Source organism: Acromyrmex echinatior, chromosome 18 (genome assembly GCF_024713525.1).
Source record: "Acromyrmex echinatior isolate Ae372 chromosome 18, ASM2471352v2, whole genome shotgun sequence".
Taxonomy (NCBI): Eukaryota; Metazoa; Arthropoda; class Insecta; order Hymenoptera; family Formicidae; genus Acromyrmex; species Acromyrmex echinatior.
In genome coordinates, this window is record NC_141869.1 from 6980968 (window position 1) to 7004133 (window position 23166).

Here is a 23166-nt window from a genome sequence, read left to right on the forward strand (position 1 = left end):
TCTTTATATTAATGACGACTAGAAGATATTAATGATATATAATTTTATTTAAATTAGAATCTGGAAATTCTTGTTCTACACTTTTCTTGATATGACAACTGGCGTTGTAACATTATTGTATGAAGCATCTTCACATAGAAAAGAACATGTTTATTTAATTACAACACCCGACTGTTGAATTTAATGTCAATTAGATGTAACTCTGCATTTTAAGAGTATTATTGAATTACTGAAGATAGCCAGATTGTGGCCGAAACGTTTAATGTTTTAATTAATAATAATTAAATCTATGTAATAATAATTAAATATCACAAATTATATTCTTCTTTTTATATGTTTTAAAATTATAACCACGTTAGTTTTCAAGATATATATTAATTGAATCTACTTTTTTAAAATGTCGTTAGCACGCTCAAATCAAAATGTAACTTGTTAAATTTTTATCTATATTATTAATTTTTATCTATATTATTTATATTATTTATATTATCTATATTATTTTTATCTATATTATTCATTTCTTATTTATTTCGTATTTTTATTACTAAAAATATTGCTTATATTGAAAAATAATATAAAACATTTTAATGAGATTTAGACTATACCTTCAGCAAGTTTCCCCCCAAAATGTATTTTAGAAATATAAGATTAATAAATATAAATATATTTTTAATAATTACATTTATTTATTACGTAATTTTTTTTGCTTTATTCGGAACTTTGCCGAACAGCTTGAGACATAAATGACTACGTTGAAGTACAAATGATTTGCAGATGATATCTTATTTCATTATTTTAATTGGAATGTTTTATTTTCAATTCCACATACATTAGAAACAAATATAAAATAATAATACAGTACTAAAAATAATGATTTTTATCTATCGGTGTGATTTATTATTTATTTAATTAAGATTATATTATTGAATCACATGTGCGAAAATGTTAGTACCAAGGTAAATATTTTTAGTATTAATTCAAAATTGTAGAACATAAAAATAGATCCAATCATTCCAACTATTCTTATGATTAAAAAGTTGCATTAACATAATAAATAATGTAATCCTCAATTTCTTTAGATTAATCATAGCAAACAATAAAACAGACATTTATAAAAAAATAAATTTTAGCCATAAAATACAAAATTAAGTAATTTCTCTAGATTATTCTCTAGATTATTCTCTAGATTAATTATGTCATGTTTACATAAAAGTTCAACAATATATATATATAATGCTAATGTATTGATGTATAAATTATTCTGTAGTCTCGATGAATTAACTGTATGTTGTAAATGAAGTCCAATGGACATACGATGTCAGTTTACATTAGGATAATGATGAGTATGGTGAATTCCATAGAACAAGCTATACGTCCTTTGTTTCTAATATGTCATGTTCTCGGTCTAGGCGTCTATAATACTCCAAAACCTTATTTGGGTACATTATACAATGTGACAGTGTGGTGTGCTTACAGTTGCCTTTTTTATTATACTGTGTTTGCTGTTAAAATAGAAAAATGGTATCTAGCCTCTTTCTCTTTGATTATTAATGGGATTAATTTACTTGTCATTATAACATCTATTATTACGAGTTTATATCAACATAAGGTATATATATTCAACGCTTAAATTAATTTATATTAGTCGGTTAATTTATTATAATTCTTTATAATAAAAACGTAGATAATAAAAACATAGCATAGGATGGGATGAGCACCTCAAGAAAACAATTTTGATATATCTAGTATATTAAAGAATAAAAAATCTTATTCATACAATTTTATGTGCAGACAGATTTATTGATGTTTTATGTATTTTAGTATTGAAATTGAATATTTTAATGCAAATGTTGAAATGATGGCGGGTGCTTTTATTACTTGCCCAGTGTTCATATTACCTTCTGGTAGGATGTATGAGCGCAGGAAATTTTTTGTAAAATTCATTTCCAGGATTAAAGTATAATAGTCACTTAACACTTGATTTTGAAGTAAATGCCAAAAACGACAAAAAATTTCGAAAATGAAATCCTAAGAAAAATTTTTTATAACATTAGATTGTGGCTTAATATTAATTTATAAATATTACATTGAACAAAATATTTTATCTCAATAGAGTAGGGGAAATAGAATTTAGAGAAAAACGTAAGAAATAGAAAAATAACTTGCTTAATTAATATAAAAAATTTTCAAAGTAACATAAACTTATTGTTAGTACAGTGTTTATATAATGTCCACACATTACCTGCAGTGGATATAATGCCTAATCCTGTCTTATATAAATATAACTTGTACGTAAACAACTTACAAAAAATAAATATACATATATATTTTTATCTAATATTGTTCAGAAATGGCGAAAATTCATAAAGAGACTTGCTGCTGTAGATGATACATTAGAAGAGTTAGGCACACTTAAAATATATCGAAAATTGCATATACGTATAAAAAGAATATTGATTGGATGGCTGGTGTTTACTCAAATGGCAAATATAAGTGAAATGATCTGGTTTTCTTGTAAAATAGAGAATTCATGGCACATGCCTTATATTGCAAATCATCTTCAAAATGCCATATTTATGGATTTAGTATTTACAACTTGTCTGTGGTTTGTATATTATTTAAAATATTTGCATACACTACATATTAATCAATATCTGTTTCGAAGATATAAGTATTACCATAAATATTTTTTAGAAAACTAATATTTTTTAATAAAGTAATTTAATGATAGATATATAATTCAAATATAATTTTTTCAAACTAAAATAATATTTAATACAACATTTTTGTAAATTTAAATTAATCGTTCTTATTTAAAGACTAGATATATATAACAAATTTATATATTTTTTTAAGTTATCTGTAGCTTATTCACCATAAATTTTAAAATTGTAAAATTTTTCTTTGCAGGTATATTGGCACCAGATTTGATAAGTTAAATGAACATATAAGATACTTATTGTTGAGAGAAGAACATGGTATAAAATATATACGAAGGAAAATAGTAGTGTCTATTCATATCATGTGTATTAATATTTACAAGCGCTTATTTTGGATCATAATGTAAATCAGTACACAAATGTATTTGGATAGATTATTATTTGGATAGATTATTATTATTATTATTGGATAGATTTTGATTGGATCTAGCATTGTATAAAAGCACCCCATACAGAGTACTTTATCATAGAGATATTTTAAGAACGTTCTTAAAAGACATTCAGAGGACATAGGTATTGTCCTCTGAATATTTTTAAGACATTTCGTAAAAGTTTTAGGGGACTGCGTTTAAAATTTTGCAGAAATTTAAAATTTAATTAGTTAATATAATCCATTTAGATAAAATATTATTTTTTTAATTTATTGTTTTTTATGCTTTTATTAACAATTTATATATTTTGACATTTTTATGTAGGCATCTTCATTTGGAATTATGTCAACTCGCTCGCGAATTAAATACAATATTCGAAATACAGATAACTATGTTAATAATAGTTTATATGACATATATGACAAGAATATTTCGTTATATCTATATATGTGTAACAACAAATTATAACTTCTCGCTAACAGATTGGATTAATATTAATATTTGGCTGCTCTTATATGTAACTAGAGTTTTTTACTTAAATTATGTCTGCGAAAGTGTTAGTGCTAAGGTGAATTCACACACATACATAATTTAAATATACATCCCCTTCTCCGCCGCGGTCAAAAGTTTGGAAATATTTTTGTTTTTTTGTATTTTATAAAAAATTAAACGTCTTGATAAAAAAAATCGTAGAGACGTTTTTAACATTTAATATTAAACAAGAACAGATAATTAATCTGAAGCATTGGAGACATCCAAGCGATGTTTCTAAACGCAGCCTGTGTATATAGTATAAACTTTTTTAAAATTGAAGAAAAATAAAAAAATTTTTTAAAAACTTATACGAATCAAGCATACTATTAACATTTTTCCTTTATAAAATATAAATAATAGGGAGCATACAGCCACAACGATAGAACGTTAAAACGAAAGTCATATATTTAAAATTATTATATAAAAACGTAGACGTTTCGATCAAGATTTAACCATCATCAGTACATCAAGATAACAAATAAAGAAATACGAATTAAATATAGTATGCTATATACCAAATCTTGTATTACCACATCTGCTAGAATTGGAAAGAGAGGAGATCCTATGAGACCGAATATTTGTTCGTAAATTTCATCATTAAATTTAAAAAAAGTCGACTTTAGAATAATTGCTATTTTAAACTCGTAGAACGGTATTATCGTGTTGTTGCATATCCCATCTTTCCAAGGCATTTTTTAAAGCTAAATCGTTAGGAATATTTGAATACATAGAAGTGATATCAAATGATACAATTTGATAATTTTCTTGTAATGGGATACCATTTAATTAATTTTTTAAACAAGATCGAAAATGTTTTTAACATAATTAAAATTTTTTTTAATGCTTTTATCAATAATGTCTTTCTATTTGTTATCTTGATATTGTTTTATCTTGATACTGTTTTATCTTTTTGACTCTAGCGATTTTTGCTTAATTAATTAATTTTTTATATTTCTTTACTTGTCATCTTGATGTACTGATGATGGTCAAATCTTGACCGAAACATCTTTTTATATGATTTTAAATAAATAAATTATATGACGTATTATATATATTCGATAATCTTTCTATGTCGCTTTGCTTATTTATACCATCAATTTATTTTTTAATAAATATCTTTCCGAAATTATTTTTTTTTAAATAGATAGTTCCGTATCTAAAACATGGATATTACACCAACCTAATTTATTGTTCATTAACAATTTTATGTAATTTAGAAACAAAATATCAAAAAAAAATTTAAACGCAGATTTAAAGAATATCTTTATCTTTGAGTTTTAAAATGCGTAGTCAAAAACTTCTTTATGATTTTTCTTAACGATATATAATTTTTTATGAAAAAAGAAAAAATCGGAAGAGTTTCCAAAAACTTAAAAAAAATATTAATTTTCAAAACTTTTGGCTGGGAGTGTATATATGTGTATAATATGTTTATGCATATATGATATGTTTATACATATATGACAAATTATTAATTTTAGTCTAATGAAATGAATACGATGATTCATCGATTGACTGATGTTCCTCAATATATTGGCATTCGCAACGAGGTAAAATAAATTTTAATAATATCTATGAGACAATTGGAATAAATTATTTAAATTTAAGTAACAATCACTTTATGCAGATTTACCAGTTTACATTACAAATAATACATCATCCATTAAAATTGTCTGGACTAGGTCTCTTCAATTTTGGCAATGACTTCTTACGAAAAGTTCGTTTCTATATTTATATTTTTATCTTTTATTATTATTATTAGCTGTTGGAATTAATTCGTAGCGTTTTACAAGTGATGGGAAGTACTTTCATTAATGTATTTTTTAATGCTCATGTGAAATAAATAACATTCTTTCATTAAAAACGCTACGAATTAATTCCAATACCTAATATTTATACATTTTCATTTTTATATTTTGCACTAAATTACATTTGTTATTAAATCGTTTATTATACTTAGATAAAATTTTGATTTTATTGTACGACATATTTGAATGAAAATATAAATCCACATACAAAAAAAATATTATCTAAGCGGCCTAAATATTATCTTTATTTATTTTTTATCAAAATTATCGCCATATTAAAATTTACTCAACACTATTTCTTTCAGATTACTATAACAATTGTGACAATTTTAATTATCATAATCCAAACGCCTATGCGCTTCCACGCGTATGAAATTTTAAAAGCTTAAATATAAGCTAATAAATAATAAAGCTAATATCTTGAAGAGAGAATAGGATACAGGACTGTGGATGAAAACTGTCATTTGCAAATTAAAAAGATATTTTCTTATTTTATTAACATTTTTCGAATATAGTGAATCGCAATATTATGTTGCTATTAGTGCACAAATTCCTTAAATTTTAATTATTAATATTTGTCAAATGATTCATTGTAGATGCATATTGTTTCCTAATGACATGAAAATAGAATTAGAATTTTATTTAAGTTAAACAATAATATTGTATATGTAAAAATAATTACAAATTATTTATTTCTCAGCGCTATCTAAAAAAAGCCTATCATAAAATTTTATTGTAAATCTTTCAGCAAATTCTTGCGTGGTGGTAAATTATAATTTGTTAATAAAATATTGTACTATTTAATAGAAGTGTGAGTAAACAATTTTAACAATTATATTGAAGTCACTATCTTTTTATTAATCAAGAAACCACAATACTACATATCAAAATACTCCGGTTGTGCATGACAGTTTTACAATGAATTATAATCTATGAAGAATTACTTAAAAAGATGACTTGAACTTGCACAATAATCTGACAATTACGACATTTTACCTTTAGACACTTTCGAACAGAATGACAATCTGGTAGATGCTGTTATTACGTCCAAACCTTTGGAAATTTAATTTAGGATTTAATTGAATAAACAAATAATGAAAATGATGAGAGTATGGAACGCTCTTTGTTTCGCAGGTTTTCGCACAGAGACTAATATCCCGAGTCGAATGCACTTTTTATCGCTCCGGAATATATGTTAATGTCCCATAGGGACCTATTTTCGATGAGCAATGCGATTGTCAGTCCAAATTTCGAATCAGGGAACTTAATCCTTATCACTCGGAACTGGAACATGTGCAATCTTTGCAAAGCAAGGGTGGTGAGATCTTTAAATTGAGAGAGAGAGAGAGAGAGAGAGAGAGAGAGATTTAAATTAATAAACAATGAAATTTATTATTAACAGTTTATTGTCAGTTAAGAATATTCACAATAATGTAGCAAATGAATTGTTTGGAAATGATTAATTGACATCAAGCATTTATATTTTACGCATTATAAAAAAGGTGGTATGTAACGACGTTGATCGATTATATATTACCTACGTTTATAAAGGAATTATATAATTCATGATACTATAATGCATAATACATTAATCCACTATGTCATTCTGTCATCTTGACAAGTAAATTACGACAGCTAAGTGAAGCTTGTGTCAGCTTCATATACGACATCAGTTTACGACACGAACAATAATAGAAATAACCATATAACTTTATTGAATATCATAGACTGTACATTTCATAGGCTGTACATCCACTAATTCTGACTTCTCTATTGGCTTAGAAATTTTCTTCCCAAAAAGATCTTATTTAAATGACTTCTACCTGACATTATGAATTACTTACGGTTCCCTTCTATTATATCGTGACATTGCTTAATAGACATTCGATTAATTTATAGTTGCAGCTTTTTATGAAAAGCTTGAGTCTTGGGATAGATAAAAAATATAACTTCGAGAAAAACGTATTTTTGTAAAGTTTTGCTATGGTATTATAAGTAGAAAAAAAAGAGTTTATTTAAAAAAAGAATTTATTTATTGTTGCCCACTGTTATTACATCTTTTAAACTAAAAAAAGAACAACAAAACGTATTTTTCAAAAAAACTCGAGACGGAAATTAAGAGACCATTATTAAAGAAAGAAAGAAAATGAGAGAAAGACGGGGGATTATTAATTTTTTTTATTTAAAATAAAAAACAAACAAAAAAATACTATAATTGAAAATATAAAGTTAATAAAAGGAATCATTAGGCGATATCATAGATTAATTGTGTCATCAAGTAAGTACACAAAAAAATTCATCAATTCATATGTATAACGCTAATGTAGTGATGTATAAATTATTCTGTAATCAATAAAAAATTAGTTGTATGTTAGCCAAATGAAGTCGAATAGACATACGATGTCAGTTTACATTAGGAACGATAATGATGAATATGATAAATTCCATAGAACAAGCTGTACGTCCTTTGCTCCTAATATATCATATTCTTGGTCTAGGCGTCTATACTTCAAAACCTTATTTGAGTACATTATACAATGTGACAGTGTGGTGCGCTTATGGTTACCTTTTTTATTATACAATGTTCGCTGTTAAAGCAGAAAAATGGTTACTAGCAACTTCTACTATAATCACTAATGGGACTAACTTACTTGTCACTATTACATCTGTTATTATGAATTTACATCAATATAAGGTATATATATATATATATATATATATATACATATATATATTCAACGCTTAAATTAGCTTACTTAAGTCGCTATTGTAATTTTTTATAATAAAAATACAGTTACAATATATAAATATAATTTTCGCGTAAATACAACAATAAATAAATAAATTATGTATTCTTGTCTAATATTATTCAGAGATTGCGAAAATTCATAAAAAGACTTGCTGCTGTAGATGATACATTAGAAGAATTAGGGACTCTTAAAATATATAGAAAATTGCATATACATATAAAAAGAACATTAATTGGATGGCTGGTATACACTCAAATGATGAATATAAGTGACATAAGATGGTTTTGTGACTACATAGGTGGTCAGTGGTGTATGATCATACCTTATATTGCAAATCATATTCAATTTGTCAACATTTTTGTGGATTTAGTATTTACATCTTATTTGTGGTTTGTATATTATTTAAAATATCTGTATAAAAAACAAGTTAAAAGAAAAAAGGCTACGAGTCCTTTTATTTTTACGAGAAAATTTTACGTATAAAATTGGCAGATAAGTAAAAAAATGTCTTAATAAATTACTTAAGAACTTTAATAACATGCCTGCTAATGAAATGTTTCGATCACGATCGGATCATGTTATCAATGTTTACAAAATATGTCTAAACGATAGAAAACATAACATAAATTCGATCGAAAATATATTTCGCATTATATAACTATATATTGTTGGTATCAATAAATTAAGATGAATCTTCGTCTTGTTAGTTAAAATAAACAGTAATATACATAAAATACGTACATTACAGAAAAGTAATATTTTTAATAAAAGTAATTTAATAGATACAATCTATATAATTTTAAAACTGAAATAAAATTGAATACAATATTTTTATATATTTAAATTAATTATTCTTGTTTAAAGACTAAATATATGTAACGAATTTATATGTATATACTTTTAAAGTGTAGCATATTCACCATAAATTTTAAATCTTTCCTTTGCAGGTATATTGACACCAGATTTGATAAGTTAAATGAACATATGAGATACTTCTTGTTGAGAGAGGAACATGTTGTAAAATATATGCAGAGAGAAATAGTAAAGCCTACTCATCGTTATATCATGTGTATTGATTACAAGCCGATGTTTTGGATAATAATGTAAATCAGTACACAAATGCACTTGAATAGATTACTATTACTATTATTGAATAGATTTTGGTCTGATCTATAGCTATATAAAAACACTCCCTATAGCGTACAGAGACATTCGGGAACATCCTTAAAAGATATTCAGAAGACATAGATATTGTCCTCTGAACATTTTTAAGACATCCTTTGAAAGTCTATATTGTAGGAATTTTTAAAATTTGACATAGAGTTAATTAGTTAATATAATCCATTTAGATAAAACACTATATTCTAATTTATTCTTCTTTATATTCTTATTTACAATTTATACGTTTTGATTTTTTTATGTAGGCATCTCCATTTAGAATTATGTCAACTTGCTCGTGAATTAAATGCAATATTTAAAATACAGATAACTATGTTAATAATAGCTTATTTGATGTATGTGATAAGAGAATTTCGTTATATTTTTGTACATATGACAACATATGATAACTTCTCGCTAGCTGATTGGATTAACATTAATTTTTGGCTGTTCTTATATGTAATTAGACTTTTTTGCTTAAATTATCTGTGCGAAAGTGTTAGTGCAAAGGTAAATCCATACATATTTTTAAATATACTTCTCCCCCCGTAGCCAAAAGTTTAGAAACATTTTTATTTTTTTTCGAGTTTTATAAAAAATTAAATATATCGATAAACAAATCGAGGAATTCCGACTATGCATTTTAAAGCACAAAGTTAGTTAAAGCTTTAAATCTGCGTTTGAATGTTTTTTGTGATATTTTGTTCCTAAATTACATATAATTAAAAATTGTTATTTTTTTCAATATTTTCATGTTTCTTTGAAACGCTTCATTTATAAAAAAAAAAGAAAAAATTCAAAAGAATAAAGCTTTACTTTTAGCCTCTAAATGCGCGATCAAAAAAATTTGTATGATTTTTTTTCACCAAGATATATAATTTTTCATGAAAAACAAAAAAATTGGAAGTGTATCCAGAATTTCAAAAAAATATCAATTTCCAAAACTATTGGCTGGGGATGTATATATTTATTTGGTTATTTATATATGACAAATTATTAATTTTAGTCTAATGAAATGAATACAATAATTCATCGATTAACAGATGTTCCTCAATATGTTAGTATTCGCAGCGAGGTAAAATAAATTCAATAATATCTATTAGACAACTGAAGTAAATTATTTAAACTTAAATAACAATCACTTTGCAGATTTACCAATTTACACTACAAATAATACATCATCCACTAAAGTTATCTGGACTCTTCGATTTGGGCAATGACTTCTTGCGAAAAGTTCGTTTCTATATTTATACTTTTACCTTATATTAAATATTTTCATTTTTATATTTTGCACTAAATTACATTCAAACCGTATATTATACTTAGATAAATTTTTTTTATTTTATGGTATTAAAATGAGAATACAAATCTACATATAAAAATTCAGTTTAAAATATTATATTTATTTATTTCTTATCAAAACTATTACCATATTAAAATTTAATCAACACTATTTCTTCCAGATTTCCGTGACAATTGTGACGATTTTAATTATCATAATACAAATACCGAACTCATCTAAAGGCACTTTTAACGGTTTATAAAAATATTATTTGCAAATCAAAAATATATTTTCTCATTTTATTGACATTTTTCGAATATAACGAATCGCAATTTAATAGTGCGCAAATCCTTAAATTTTAAAATATTCCTTAATTATTAATATTTGTTAAATGATTAATTATAAATACATATTGTTTCTTGGTGATACAAAAATAGAATTAGGATTTTATTTAAGTTAAGGAATAATGTATGTATGCAACAGTAATTATCAATTATTTACTTCTCAGCATTATCCATTTAAAAAAACAATCCTGTCATAAAATTGTAAATCTTTCAGCAAATCTTTGCGTAGTAGTAAAATTTATAATTTGTTAATAAAATATTGTACTATTCATCAGAAGTGTATTGTGAGTAAATATAATAATTTTAGCAATCACATCGAAGTTACAATTTTTGAATTGTATTAAGAAACTACAACATGACAGCCTTACAATGTTCATATAATTATTTGGAAAAAGTCTAAGTTGCACAATCTGACAACATTTTACTTTTGAAAAATTAATATATGTATGTATTCTCTTATAAAATTTGCGATTTGAATAACTAATTTATTATTAAATTAAAGTATTTAATTACATTGTGTTAATGTAATATACATATATTATATGTAATGTATTATATATATAATCATGAATTTATTACCTTAATTTTTATCGTTCATATATCTATATTCGTATAAATTAAATTGAACCTTCTTTAAATATTCATTTATTACTTTCCGATTAGTTAATTATGTAACATACAAAAATGAATTCTTTTATTCAGAATACATTAATTAATCATAAAATATTATTAATTATAAAAATATGTTCATCTAAAAATTAGTCATTTAATTAAAAAAACTATTAATTGCAAAAATTACATATATCGTTATTTAATCAAGGAACGTCCAAGCCGGAAACACTTGCTGTAACATTATGTTATTATTCTTATCGACATAATAGTGTTATCAAATAGGACAGAAAAATTTGTCAATATATATAACGCTAATGCATTGATGTATAAATTATTCTGTGTTATTCTAGGCCACAAAACATTAGCTGTATATTGAAGTTCGGTTGACATACGATGTCAGTTTACATTGGGAATGATAATGATGAGTATGAATTCCATAGAACAAGCTATACGTCCTTTGTTCCTGATGTATCATATTCTTGGTCTAGGCGTCTATACTTCAAAACCTTATTTGAGTACATTATACAATGTGATAGTGTGGTGCGCTTACAGTTACCTTTTTTATTATTCAGTGTTCGCTTTCAATGCAGAAAAATGGTTTTTAGCATCTTCTACTTTAATCTGTAATGGGATTAACTTACTTGTCAGTATTACATCTATTATTATGAGTTTACGTCAATATAAGGTACATATATATTCAATGCTTAAATTAGATTACTTAAATCAAAAAGTTAATAATTTTGAGATTCATTGGGCTAATCATTACATAGCTAATGGCAATTGGATAAAGAAAAATTAACTAAATTGTCGGGAATCATTAACTTGGAATTTGCGTTATTTATGTAACTTTGATTTATATGATACATTGATAAGGATCCTAATTGAAGACCTGAAACGTATATTTTATTCGTTCTATTACATTCACATGAAAATAAAGAATTTTCTGTGCATCTGAACAGCTGATGTAGGGCTGCACTGATGGGCTTTTTTACATTTAGATTCTTTCGAATTTCATTTTATATATGTGATTATTTAAGTCGCTATTGTAATTCTTTATAATAAAAATACAATTATATAAATATAATTTTGGCGTAAATACAACTAACAATAAATAAATAAATTATATATTCTTGTCTAATATTATTCAGAGATTGCGAAAATTCATAAAAAGACTTGCTGATGTAGATGATACATTAGAAGAGTTAGGCACTCTTAGAATATATCGAAAGTTGCAAATACGAATAAAAAGAACATTAATTGGATGGTTGGTGTGTACTCAAATGGTAAATATAAGCGACATGACATGGTTTTATGAGAATATAGGGAATTCATGGTGCATGATGATCATACCTTATATTACGAATCATATTCAAAATGCCAACATGTTTGTGGATTTAGTATTTACAACTTGTTTATGGTTTGTATAAAATTTAAAATATTTGTATATACTACAAATTAATTAATATCTGTTTTAGAAATAAGTTATTAATATAAATATTTAAAAAAAAACTAATATTTTTTTAATAAAGTAATTTAATGGTAGATATAACACAGATACAATTTTGAAACTCAAAATTTAATACATTTTTATAAATTTCAATTAATTATTCTTATTTAAAACTGAATATATGTAACAAATTTATATATACTTTTAAAGTTATCTGTAGTTAAATCACCATCAATTTTAAAATTGTGAAATTTTTCTTTTGTAGGTATATTGGTACTAGATTTGATAAGTTAAATGAACACATGAGATACTTGTTGTTGAGAGAAGAACATAGTGTAAAATATGTGCACAGAGAAATAGTAGTGCCTACTCATCGATCTATCATGTGTATTAATAATTACAAGCGTGTATTTTGGATCATAATGTAAATCAATACACAAATGTATTTAGATAGATTACTATTATTGGATATAAATTTTGGTTTGATCTAGCATTGTACAAAAGTGTCCCATATAGCATACTTTATGAGAAAAACATTCTGGGAACGTCCATAAAAAACTCTTAGGAGACATATGATAAATATGCCATCAATGGACCGAAGCAACTGACGGACCGGTTTAAATATTTTTGTTATTGTACATGCTCGTGCCATATGTGGTAGAGGAAATATAAACTAGTAAAGAAATAGTCGCTATGTTAATTATATTCACATAAGCGCAGCAAAGACACTGCAATTTCGCAAGATTTTTTATCATTTTGATCTTGTTTTTCTCGATTTTGCAAAGATTATGGAAACTATTTAATGGAAATATATTTTATTAATCTCTATAATCCATTAAAGTTAAATATACGTACGTTTTAAAACAGGATATTCTTTATTTTTGGCAACTATTTACATTTAGACATAGTATTGTAGATAATATTTATATTTAGCATAGTATTGTAGATAATATATAGATTATGTGATGTATAATTGTTTAATATTCGATTTTCAGGTCAATTTTTGGTCAAATGATGGATAACCAGTAGTCCATCTATAGCAACATAATCCAATAATCACAAAAAATAAAATAATAAAATAAATTTTAGTCTCACAAGATGAATACATTTTTTTTCAAAAATAATATTTTCATAGCAAAAGATTTTCGAAAGTATATGCACTGTACAATTTGTTTTTCGGCATAAAAATAGATTTCTTATAAATTAATGAGCTTAGGAGATCCATTGATAGCGTACTTACCCTAAGTGTCCTCTCGACATTTTTAAAACATAACTTGAAAGTCTGTTGTAATGGACTACGTTTAAAATTTGGCAGAAATTTGAGATTTAATTAATTAATATAATCCATTTAAATAGAACATTATTTTTTTAGTTTATTATTTTTTATGCTCTTATTAATAATTTATATATTTTGACACTTTTAGACATCTCCATTTGGAATTATGTCAACTTGCTCGAGAATTAAACGCAATATTTGAAATACAGATAACTATATTAACAATAGCTTATTTGACATATGTGACAAGAGATATTCGTTATATATTTATACGTATAATATCAAAGGATGACTTCATATCGCTAGCAGATTGGATTAATCTTAATATCTGGTTGTTTTATTATGTAATTAGAATTTTTTATTTGAATTATATTTGCGAGAATGTGAGTGTTAAGGTAAATCCACACATACATAATTTTACATAATTTTAAATATTCACCTCCCCCCCGCGGTCATAGTTTGGAAACATTTTTGTTTTTTCGCATTTTACCAAAAATTAAATATCTCGATAAAAAAATAGTAGAAAAATTTTCGACTACCCATTTTAAAGCGCAAGTTGAAGCTTTAAATCTATGTTTGAATTTTTTTCTGAGATATTTTGTTTCTACATTATACAAAATGGAAAATTTTTACAATTTTATTACCTTTCTTAGATGCATTACGGTTTGGTGAAATATAATCCGATAAAATTTAATATAAAAGTATTTTAAAGTAGACTTCTTAAGTTTTAAAACGCTTTTAGAAAAAAATTAATACGCTTATTTTTCGCAAAGATGTCGATTTTTTTTATTATAGAATTTTATAGTGTATATAAACTTTTTTTTAAAATGGACAGTTGGAAAAAATTTTTTTTAATTTTGGAAGAATTGGTACAAATTAAGCACATTATAATTAACATTTTTTCTTTTTTGTTTTTATTTTAGATAAACTAAGTTTACACAATAAGATTTATACAATGAAATAATTCAGAATCTTTGCCGAAAATCATCGTTATTATATCATCGTTTCTAAATAGCATTTTAAACTTTCAAAAACCTATTTTAAATTTTTTCCAATCAATAATTTCACTGAACTAGAGTGCTTCGAGAAAATAAAAATATTGGAAAAATAATAATTTTCTATTTTATGTAACTTAGAAACAAAATTTCATAGAAAAAAATTTAAATACACATTTAAATTTAAAGTCTTGTCTTTGAGCTTTAATCAAGAAATCTTTTACGATTTTTTTTTATTGAAGTATGTAATTCTTTGTGAAAAACGAAAAAATCGAAATGTTTCCAAAACTTCAAAGAATATTAATTTTCAAAACTTTGGTATATGTCCATATATTTATTTTGAATATTTATATATGACAAATTATTGATTTTAGTCTAACGAAATGAATACAATTATTCGTCGATTAACAGATGTTTCTCAATATGTTGGTATTCACAATGAGGTAAAATAAATTCAATAACTAAATTCAATATTTATGAGATGCTTAAAGTGAATTACTTAAACTTAAATAACAACTATTCTATGCAGATTTACCAGTTTACACTACAAATAATACATCATCCCCTGAAATTGTCTGGACTAGGTTTTTTCGATTATGGCAATGACTTCTTGCGAAAAGTTTGTTTCCGTATTTATACTTCTAAATTTTAGTAAATGTTTTGATTTTTATATTTTACTAAATTACATTTGTTATCAAACGCTTATCACAGCTTAAAATAAAATTTTGATTTTATTTTATGGCATACTTGTATAAAAATTTATATTTACATATAAAAAAATATTATTTTTATTTATTTTTTATCAAAATTATTGCTATATTAAAATTTAATCAACACTATTTCTTTCAGATTATCGTGACAATTATGACGATTTTGATTATCATAATTCAAATGCCTGGAACATCTAAATCTTTTAAAGGCTTTTAAAAATATGATAAAATTTATATCTCGAAGAGATAGGGTAAAAGTAAGGAATATAAAGCTTTATAAATTTTATAAAATTACATCGAAGTTATAATTTTTTAACTGTATTAAGAAACTGTATTAAGTTAAAAACTACAACTTCAGCGCATGACAGCCTTACAATAGATTGTTCCTTACATGGAGTTATAATTACTTGGAAAAATAATCTAACAAGGGAACAAAAGTAAAATGTCGTAATTGTCAAATTGTGCAACTTATAAGGGAACACAATCAAGTGGATCTCTTCGATTCAAATGAGCTTTTAGTATGTTATTTTATGGACAAAAATAGGAAAAATGTATTTTTTTATATGTGCGAAGTCGCATGTTAAGAGGATGAAATCCTCCCTTGAAAAAAATCGGTTTTTTTCTTTCAGATTGAATATCGTCAAAACTGTGAAAGATAGAGAAAAATGTTTTAAATAAAAATTGAATAGTTGCAAGAGTACTTTATAACTATAGTAAAAAAAATTTATTTATTAGGTGTTGGAATTAATTCGTAGCGTTTTACAAGAGATGGGAAGTACTTTCATTAATGTATTTTTTAATGCTCATGTGAAATAAATAACATTCTTTCATTAAAAACGCTACGAATTAATTCCAACACCTATATGTATAACGCTATTTAATCAAGGAATGTACCCAAGCTGGAAATATTTGCAATAACATTTCGTTATTATTCTTATTGACATAATAGTGCCATCAAATAGGATCATAAAAAAATTCGTCAATATATATAATCTCTAATGTATTGATGTATAAATTATTCTGTCATTCTAGGCCACGAAACATTAGCTGTATATTGACCTAATGAAGTCCAATAGACATACGATGTCAGTTTACATTGGGAACAATAACGATGAGTATGATGAATTCCATAGAACAAGTTGTACATCCTTTGTTTCTGATATGTCATATTCTTGGTTTAGGCGTCTATACTTCAAAACCTTATTTGAGTACATTATACAACCTGACAGTGTGGTGCGCTTACAGTTATCTTTTTTATTATACGGTGTTCGCTGTCAATATACAAAAATTGTTTTTATCATCTTCTACTTTAATTTGTAATGGTATTAACTTACTTGTCAGTATTACATCTATTATTATGAGTTTACGTCAATATAAGGTACATATACATATATTCAACGGTCAAATTAATTTATTGAGGTCTGTTAATTTTTATTATTACTACTTATTGTAATTCTTATTGTAATTCTTTATAATAAAAATATAGTTAAATAAATATAATTTTGGTGTAAATACAACTTACAATAAATAAATAAATTATGTATTCTTGTCTAATATTATTCAGAGATTGCGAAAATTTATAAAGAGACTTGCTGATGTAGATGACACATTAGAAGAGTTAGGCACACTTAAAATATATCAAAAGTTGCATAAACGAATAAAAAGAACATTAATTGGATGGTTGGTGTATAGTCAAATGGTAAATATAAGCGACGTGACATGGATTTATTACAATATAGAGAATTCATGGTGCATGATCACGCCTTTTGTAACGAATCATATTCAAAATGCCAACATGTTTGTGGATTTAGTATTTACAACTTGTTTATGGTTTGTATAAAATTTCAATATATGTATACTACATATTAATTAATATCTGTTTTAGTAGTAAGTTATTATCATAAATATTTTTTAGAAAACTAATAATTTTTTTAACAAAGTAATTTAATGATAGATATAATACAGATACAATTTTGAAACTAAAATAAAATTTAATACAATATTTTTATAAATTTAAATTAATTATTCTTTTTTAAAACTGGATATAACAAATTTATATATACTTTTAAAGTTATCTGTAGCTTAGTTACCATAAATTTTAAAATTGTGAAATCTTTCTTTTGTAGGTATATTGGTACGAGATTTGATAAGTTAAATGAACACTTAAGATACTTGTTATTGAGAGAACAACATGGTATAAGAAAAAAATGGAGAAAAATAGTAGTGCCTCATCGATATATCATGTGTATTAATAATTACAAACGCAGATTTTGGATTATAATGTAAATCAGTAACACAAACGTACTTGAATATATTATTATTACTATTATTGGATAGATTTTGATCGGATCTAGCATTCAATAAAAACATTGTATAAAAACGTCCCATACAGTGAACTTTATCACAGAGACATTCTAGGAACGTCCTTAAAAAACATTTAGAGGACATAGGTATTGTCTTCTGGACATTTTTAAGACGCCCCTTGAAAGTCTAAGTTATAGGGGATTGCGTTTAAAATTTGGCAGAAATTTGAGATTTAATTAGTTAATATAATCCATTTAGATAGAACATTATATTTTAATTTATTTTTATGGTGTTATAACAATTTATATATTTTGACACTTTTATGTAGACATCTCCATTTGGAATTATGCCAACTTGCTCGTGAATTAAACGCAATATTTGAAGCACAGATAACTATATTAACAATAGCTTATTTGACATATGTGACAAGAGAAATTTGTTATGTGTTTACACGTATAATTTCAAAGGACTTTATATCGCTAGCAGAATGGATTAACACTAATATTTGGTTGTTTTATTATGCAACTAGAATTTTTTACTTAAATTATGTCTGCAATAATGTTAGTGTTAAGGTAAATATACACACACATACATAATTTTAAATATTCACCCCCCCCCCATCCTGCGGTTTGGAAATATTTTTGTTTTTTTGCATTTTATCAAAATTATCTTGATAAAAAAATAGTAGAGAAGTTTTTGACCACCCATTTTAAGCGCAAGTTAAAGCTTTAAATCTGCGAATTTTTTTCTGAGACATTTTGTTTCTACATTATGCAAAATTGAAAATTTATATTTTTTTACAATATTATCTTACTTTGATGCACTATGGTTTGATGAAACATGACAAAATTTAATATAAAAGTATTTTAAAGTAGACTTTTTAAATTTTAAAACTTTTAGAACAAAATTAGTATTTATTTTTCGTGCTTATTTTTTGCAAAGATGTCGAAATTTTTTATTCTATAGAATTTTATAGTGTATATAAACTTTTTTTAAAAATTGACAGTTAGAAAAATTTTTTTTAATTTTAAAAAAATTTGTTCAAATTAAGCGCATATTAATATAAACACATTATAATTAACATTTTTCCCTTTTTGTTTTTATTTTAGATAAACTAAGTTTACACAATAAGATTTATACAATAAAGTAATTCAGAATTTTTATGGAAAATTATTATATCATCGTTTCAAAATAGCATTTTAAAGTTTAAAAAGCTTCTGTAAATTTTTTCCAATCACAATTTCATTAAACTAGAGCGCTCCGAGGAAACTAAAATATTGCAAAAATAATTTTTCATTTTATGTAACTTCAGAAAAAAAATTTCAGAAAAATATTTAAATGAAAAATATTTAAATGCACATTTAAAGCCTTGTCTTTTAGCTTTAAAATGCGTGGTCAGGAATTCCTTTATGATTTTTTTTTATTGAGATATGTAATTTTCTTTGTGAAAAACAAAAAAATCGAAGTGTTTCCAAAATTTCAAAGAATATCAATTTCCAAAACTTTGATATATATGTCCATGTATTTATTTGATTATTTATATATGACAAATTATCGATTTTAGTCTAACGAAATGAATACTATAATTCATCGATTAACAGATGTTCCTCAATATGTTGGTATTCGCAACGAGGTAAAATAAATTCAATAATATTTATGAGTGAATTCATGAAATGAATTACTTAAACTTAAATAACAATCATTCTATGCAGATTTACCAGTTTACACTACAAATAATACATCATCCACTAAAATTGTCTGGACTAGGTTTTTTCGATTTTGGCAATGACTTCTTGCGAAAAGTTTGTTTCTGTATTTATACTTCTAAATTTTATTAAATATTTTATTAAATATTTTTATTTTTATATTTTACATTAAATTACGTTCGTTATCAAATGCCTTATAACTACTTAGATAAAATTTTGATTTTATTTTATGGCATACTAGAATGAAAATTTATATCTACATATAAAAAAACCTGTATTTATTTATTTCTAAAAAGTATTATCTTTATTTATGTCTTATCAAAACTGTTGCTATATTAAAATTTAATCAATACAATTTCTTTCAGATTACCATGACAATTGTGACGATTGTAATTATCATAATCCAAATGCACACATCTAAAAACGCTTTTAAGGGCTATTGATGTAGGATCGAGTTAACCTTTAATACACACTTTGGTTCATTCGTGTACTGCACATTTTTTTTCTTTGAAATATACTGAGTACATCTGGTCAAATACCGATCTCTTTTCTATTCCTAAGAAAATATTTGGCATCAAGAGAACAAGTTTTCTGCGTTATCGATCTCAATTCGTGCGTCTTTAACTAGAATAATTCTGAAGTTCACTTCTGGATTTGAAATGACACATCGCGTGTATAAAGTGAACATTTTTGTAACTAAAAAATTTTTTTTTCTGTATTTTAAATTAATTCCCGTTTGTATTGCAAAAATACAAACATAAATACTAACTTAATATTTTATTACATAGCATTAATCTATTATATATATTATATGTGCAATATATATTATATTATTATGAACTTATCTTAACTTCTATGTTTATATATTGTTCATATATGTATATATTAAATTGTATCTTTTAAATATTTGTTGATTACTTTCATTAGTTAATTATATAACATATAAAAATAAATTTCTTTATTTACAATATCAATTAATCATAGAATATTATTGATAATAAAAGTATATCAATTTAAAAATTAATCCATATTTATTAAAAATATACGTATATCACTATTTAATCTCTATCACAATTTTAATAACAAGTTTAATACGGAATTAAATATTTTAATCAAGGAATGTACCCAAGGTTGAAATATTTGCAGTAATATTTGTTATTATTGTTAGGCGACATTATAGATTAACTGTGTCATCAAATAAGTTTATAGAAAAGAATTCAACACTACATATAATGCTAATGAATTGATGTATAAATTATTCTGTGGCTTCGATAAATTAGCTGTATGTTGGCCAAATGAAATCCAATAGACATACGATGTCAGTTTACTTTAAGAACGATAATGAGTATAATGGATTCCATAGAACAAGTTATACGTCCTTTGTTCCTGACGTGGCATATTCTTGGTCTTGGTTTTTATACTTCAAAACCTTATTTGAGTACATTATACAATGTGACAGTGTGGTGCGCTTACATTTATCTTTTTTATTATATAGCGTTCGCTGTTAAAACAGAAAAATGGTTATTCGCAACTTCTACTTTAATTTGTAATGGTATTAACTTACTTGTTAGTATTACATCTATTATTATGAGTTTACGTCACTATAAGGTACATATACTCATATTCAACGCTCAAATTAATTTCTTTAGATCTGTTAATTTTTATTATTACTACTTATTGTAATTCTTATTGTAATTCTTTATAATAAAAATATAATTAAATAAATATTAGGTGTTGGAATTAATTCGTAGCGTTTTTTAATGAAAGAATGTTATTTATTTCACATGAGCATTAAAAAATACATTAATGAAAGTACTTCCCATCACTTGTAAAACGCTACGAATTAATTCCAACACCTAATATAATTTTTACGTAAATAAGATTTGCAATAAAAGTATAAATTATGTATTTTTGCCCAATATTGTTTAGCGATTGCAAAAATTCATAAAGAGACTTACTGCTGTAGATAATACATTAGAAGAGTTAGGCACTCTTAAAATATATCGAAAGTTGCATATACGTATAAAAACAACATTAATTGGATGGCTGGTGTGTACTCAAATAGCAAATATAAGTGATTCGACATGGTTTTGTATCAATTTTGAGAGTGAATGGTGCAGAATCATGCCTTTTGTAACGAATCATATTCAAAATGTCAACATATTTGTGGATTTAGTATTTACTACTTGTTTATGGTTTGTATATTATTTAAAATATTTATATTTACGTATTAATTAATATTTGTTTTTGAGATGCATTATTATTATAAAAAATTATTTTTTATAAAAATAATATTTTTTAATAAAAGTATTAGGTATTGGAATTAATTCGTAGCGTTTTTTAATGAAAGAATGTTATTTATTTCACATGAGCATTAAAAAATACATTAATGAAAGTACTTCCCATCACTTGTAAAACGCTACGAATTAATTCCAACACCTAATAATTTAATGGCAAATATCATCCACATATAATTTTGAAAATAAAATTTAATACAATATTTTTATAAATTTAAAATAATTATTCTTATTTAAAACTAGATAAATGTAACAAATTTATTTATACTTATTTAAAATTAGATATATGTAATAAATTAATATATATACTTTTAAAGTTATCTGTAGCTTATTCACCATCAATTTTAAAATTGTGAAATCTTTCTTTTGTAGGTATATCGGTACTAGATTTGATAAGTTAAATGAACACATGAGATACTTGTTGTTGAGAGAAGAACATGGTATAAAAAATATACAGAGAAAAATGATAGTGCCTACTCATCGATATATCATGTGTATTAATAATTACAAACGTGTATTTTGGATCATAATGTAAATCAGTAACTCAAATGTACTTGAATATATTATTATTATTATTATTGGATAGATTTTGATCGGATCTAGCATTCAATAAAAGCATTGTATAAAAACGCCCCATACAATGAACTTTATCACAGAGACATTCTAGGAACGTCCTTAAAAAACACAAACAGAGGACATAGATATTGTCCTCTGAACATTTTTAAGACGCCCCTTGAAAGTCTGAGTTAGGGGCTGCGTTTCAAATTTGGCAAAAATTTGAGATTTAATTATTAGGTGTATGACTTTGCTCATTCGGTTTTCGTATAGATGGCTTTAGCGGTAAGTGGTGAT

General features: G+C 24.7%; 3 protein-coding genes across 3 annotated transcripts; all 3 read left to right on the plus strand.

The window, feature by feature from the left end:
- Positions 1-1294: 1294 nt before the first annotated feature.
- On the plus strand, positions 1295-7591 carry LOC147906786 (uncharacterized). Its single transcript, XM_087415536.1, has 6 exons — positions 1295-1609; positions 2349-2605; positions 2911-3063; positions 3416-3659; positions 5107-5175; positions 5253-7591. The coding sequence occupies exons 1-6, from the start codon at positions 1295-1297 to the stop codon at positions 5385-5387; spliced, it is 1173 nt and encodes a 390-aa protein (XP_087271662.1). The 3' UTR covers positions 5388-7591.
- A 3180-nt stretch (positions 7592-10771) lies between these two features.
- On the plus strand, positions 10772-18293 carry LOC147906787 (uncharacterized). Its single transcript, XM_087415537.1, has 3 exons — positions 10772-17385; positions 17572-17837; positions 18134-18293. The coding sequence occupies exons 1-3, from the start codon at positions 17119-17121 to the stop codon at positions 18291-18293; spliced, it is 693 nt and encodes a 230-aa protein (XP_087271663.1). The 5' UTR covers positions 10772-17118.
- A 511-nt stretch (positions 18294-18804) lies between these two features.
- On the plus strand, positions 18805-22447 carry LOC147906788 (uncharacterized). The gene is made up of 4 exons (XM_087415539.1): positions 18805-18883; positions 19876-19944; positions 20024-20113; positions 20383-22447. Exons 2-4 carry the CDS (start codon positions 19885-19887, stop codon positions 20458-20460), a joined length of 228 nt encoding a protein of 75 aa, XP_087271665.1. The 5' UTR covers positions 18805-18883; positions 19876-19884; the 3' UTR covers positions 20461-22447.
- The last annotated feature ends 719 nt before the right edge of the window (positions 22448-23166 follow it).

Excerpts from the sequence above, each read along its gene's own strand:
- LOC147906786 (XM_087415536.1), top strand. The coding sequence starts at position 1,295 with ATGAAGTCCAATGGACATACGATGTCAGTTTACATTAGGATAATGATG. Across the intron at positions 3,660-5,106 it reads GCGAAAGTGTTAGTGCTAAG|TCTAATGAAATGAATACGAT; the intron begins GTGAATTCACAC and ends TATTAATTTTAG. Across the intron at positions 5,176-5,252 it reads ATATTGGCATTCGCAACGAG|ATTTACCAGTTTACATTACA; the intron begins GTAAAATAAATT and ends CACTTTATGCAG.
- LOC147906787 (XM_087415537.1), top strand. The coding sequence starts at position 17,119 with ATGAGTATGATGAATTCCATAGAACAAGTTGTACATCCTTTGTTTCTG. Across the intron at positions 17,386-17,571 it reads TGAGTTTACGTCAATATAAG|AGATTGCGAAAATTTATAAA; the intron begins GTACATATACAT and ends AATATTATTCAG. Across the intron at positions 17,838-18,133 it reads GTATTTACAACTTGTTTATG|GTATATTGGTACGAGATTTG; the intron begins GTTTGTATAAAA and ends TTTCTTTTGTAG.
- LOC147906788 (XM_087415539.1), top strand. The coding sequence starts at position 19,885 with ATGAATACTATAATTCATCGATTAACAGATGTTCCTCAATATGTTGGT. Across the intron at positions 19,945-20,023 it reads ATGTTGGTATTCGCAACGAG|ATTTACCAGTTTACACTACA; the intron begins GTAAAATAAATT and ends CATTCTATGCAG. Across the intron at positions 20,114-20,382 it reads GCAATGACTTCTTGCGAAAA|ATTACCATGACAATTGTGAC; the intron begins GTTTGTTTCTGT and ends AATTTCTTTCAG.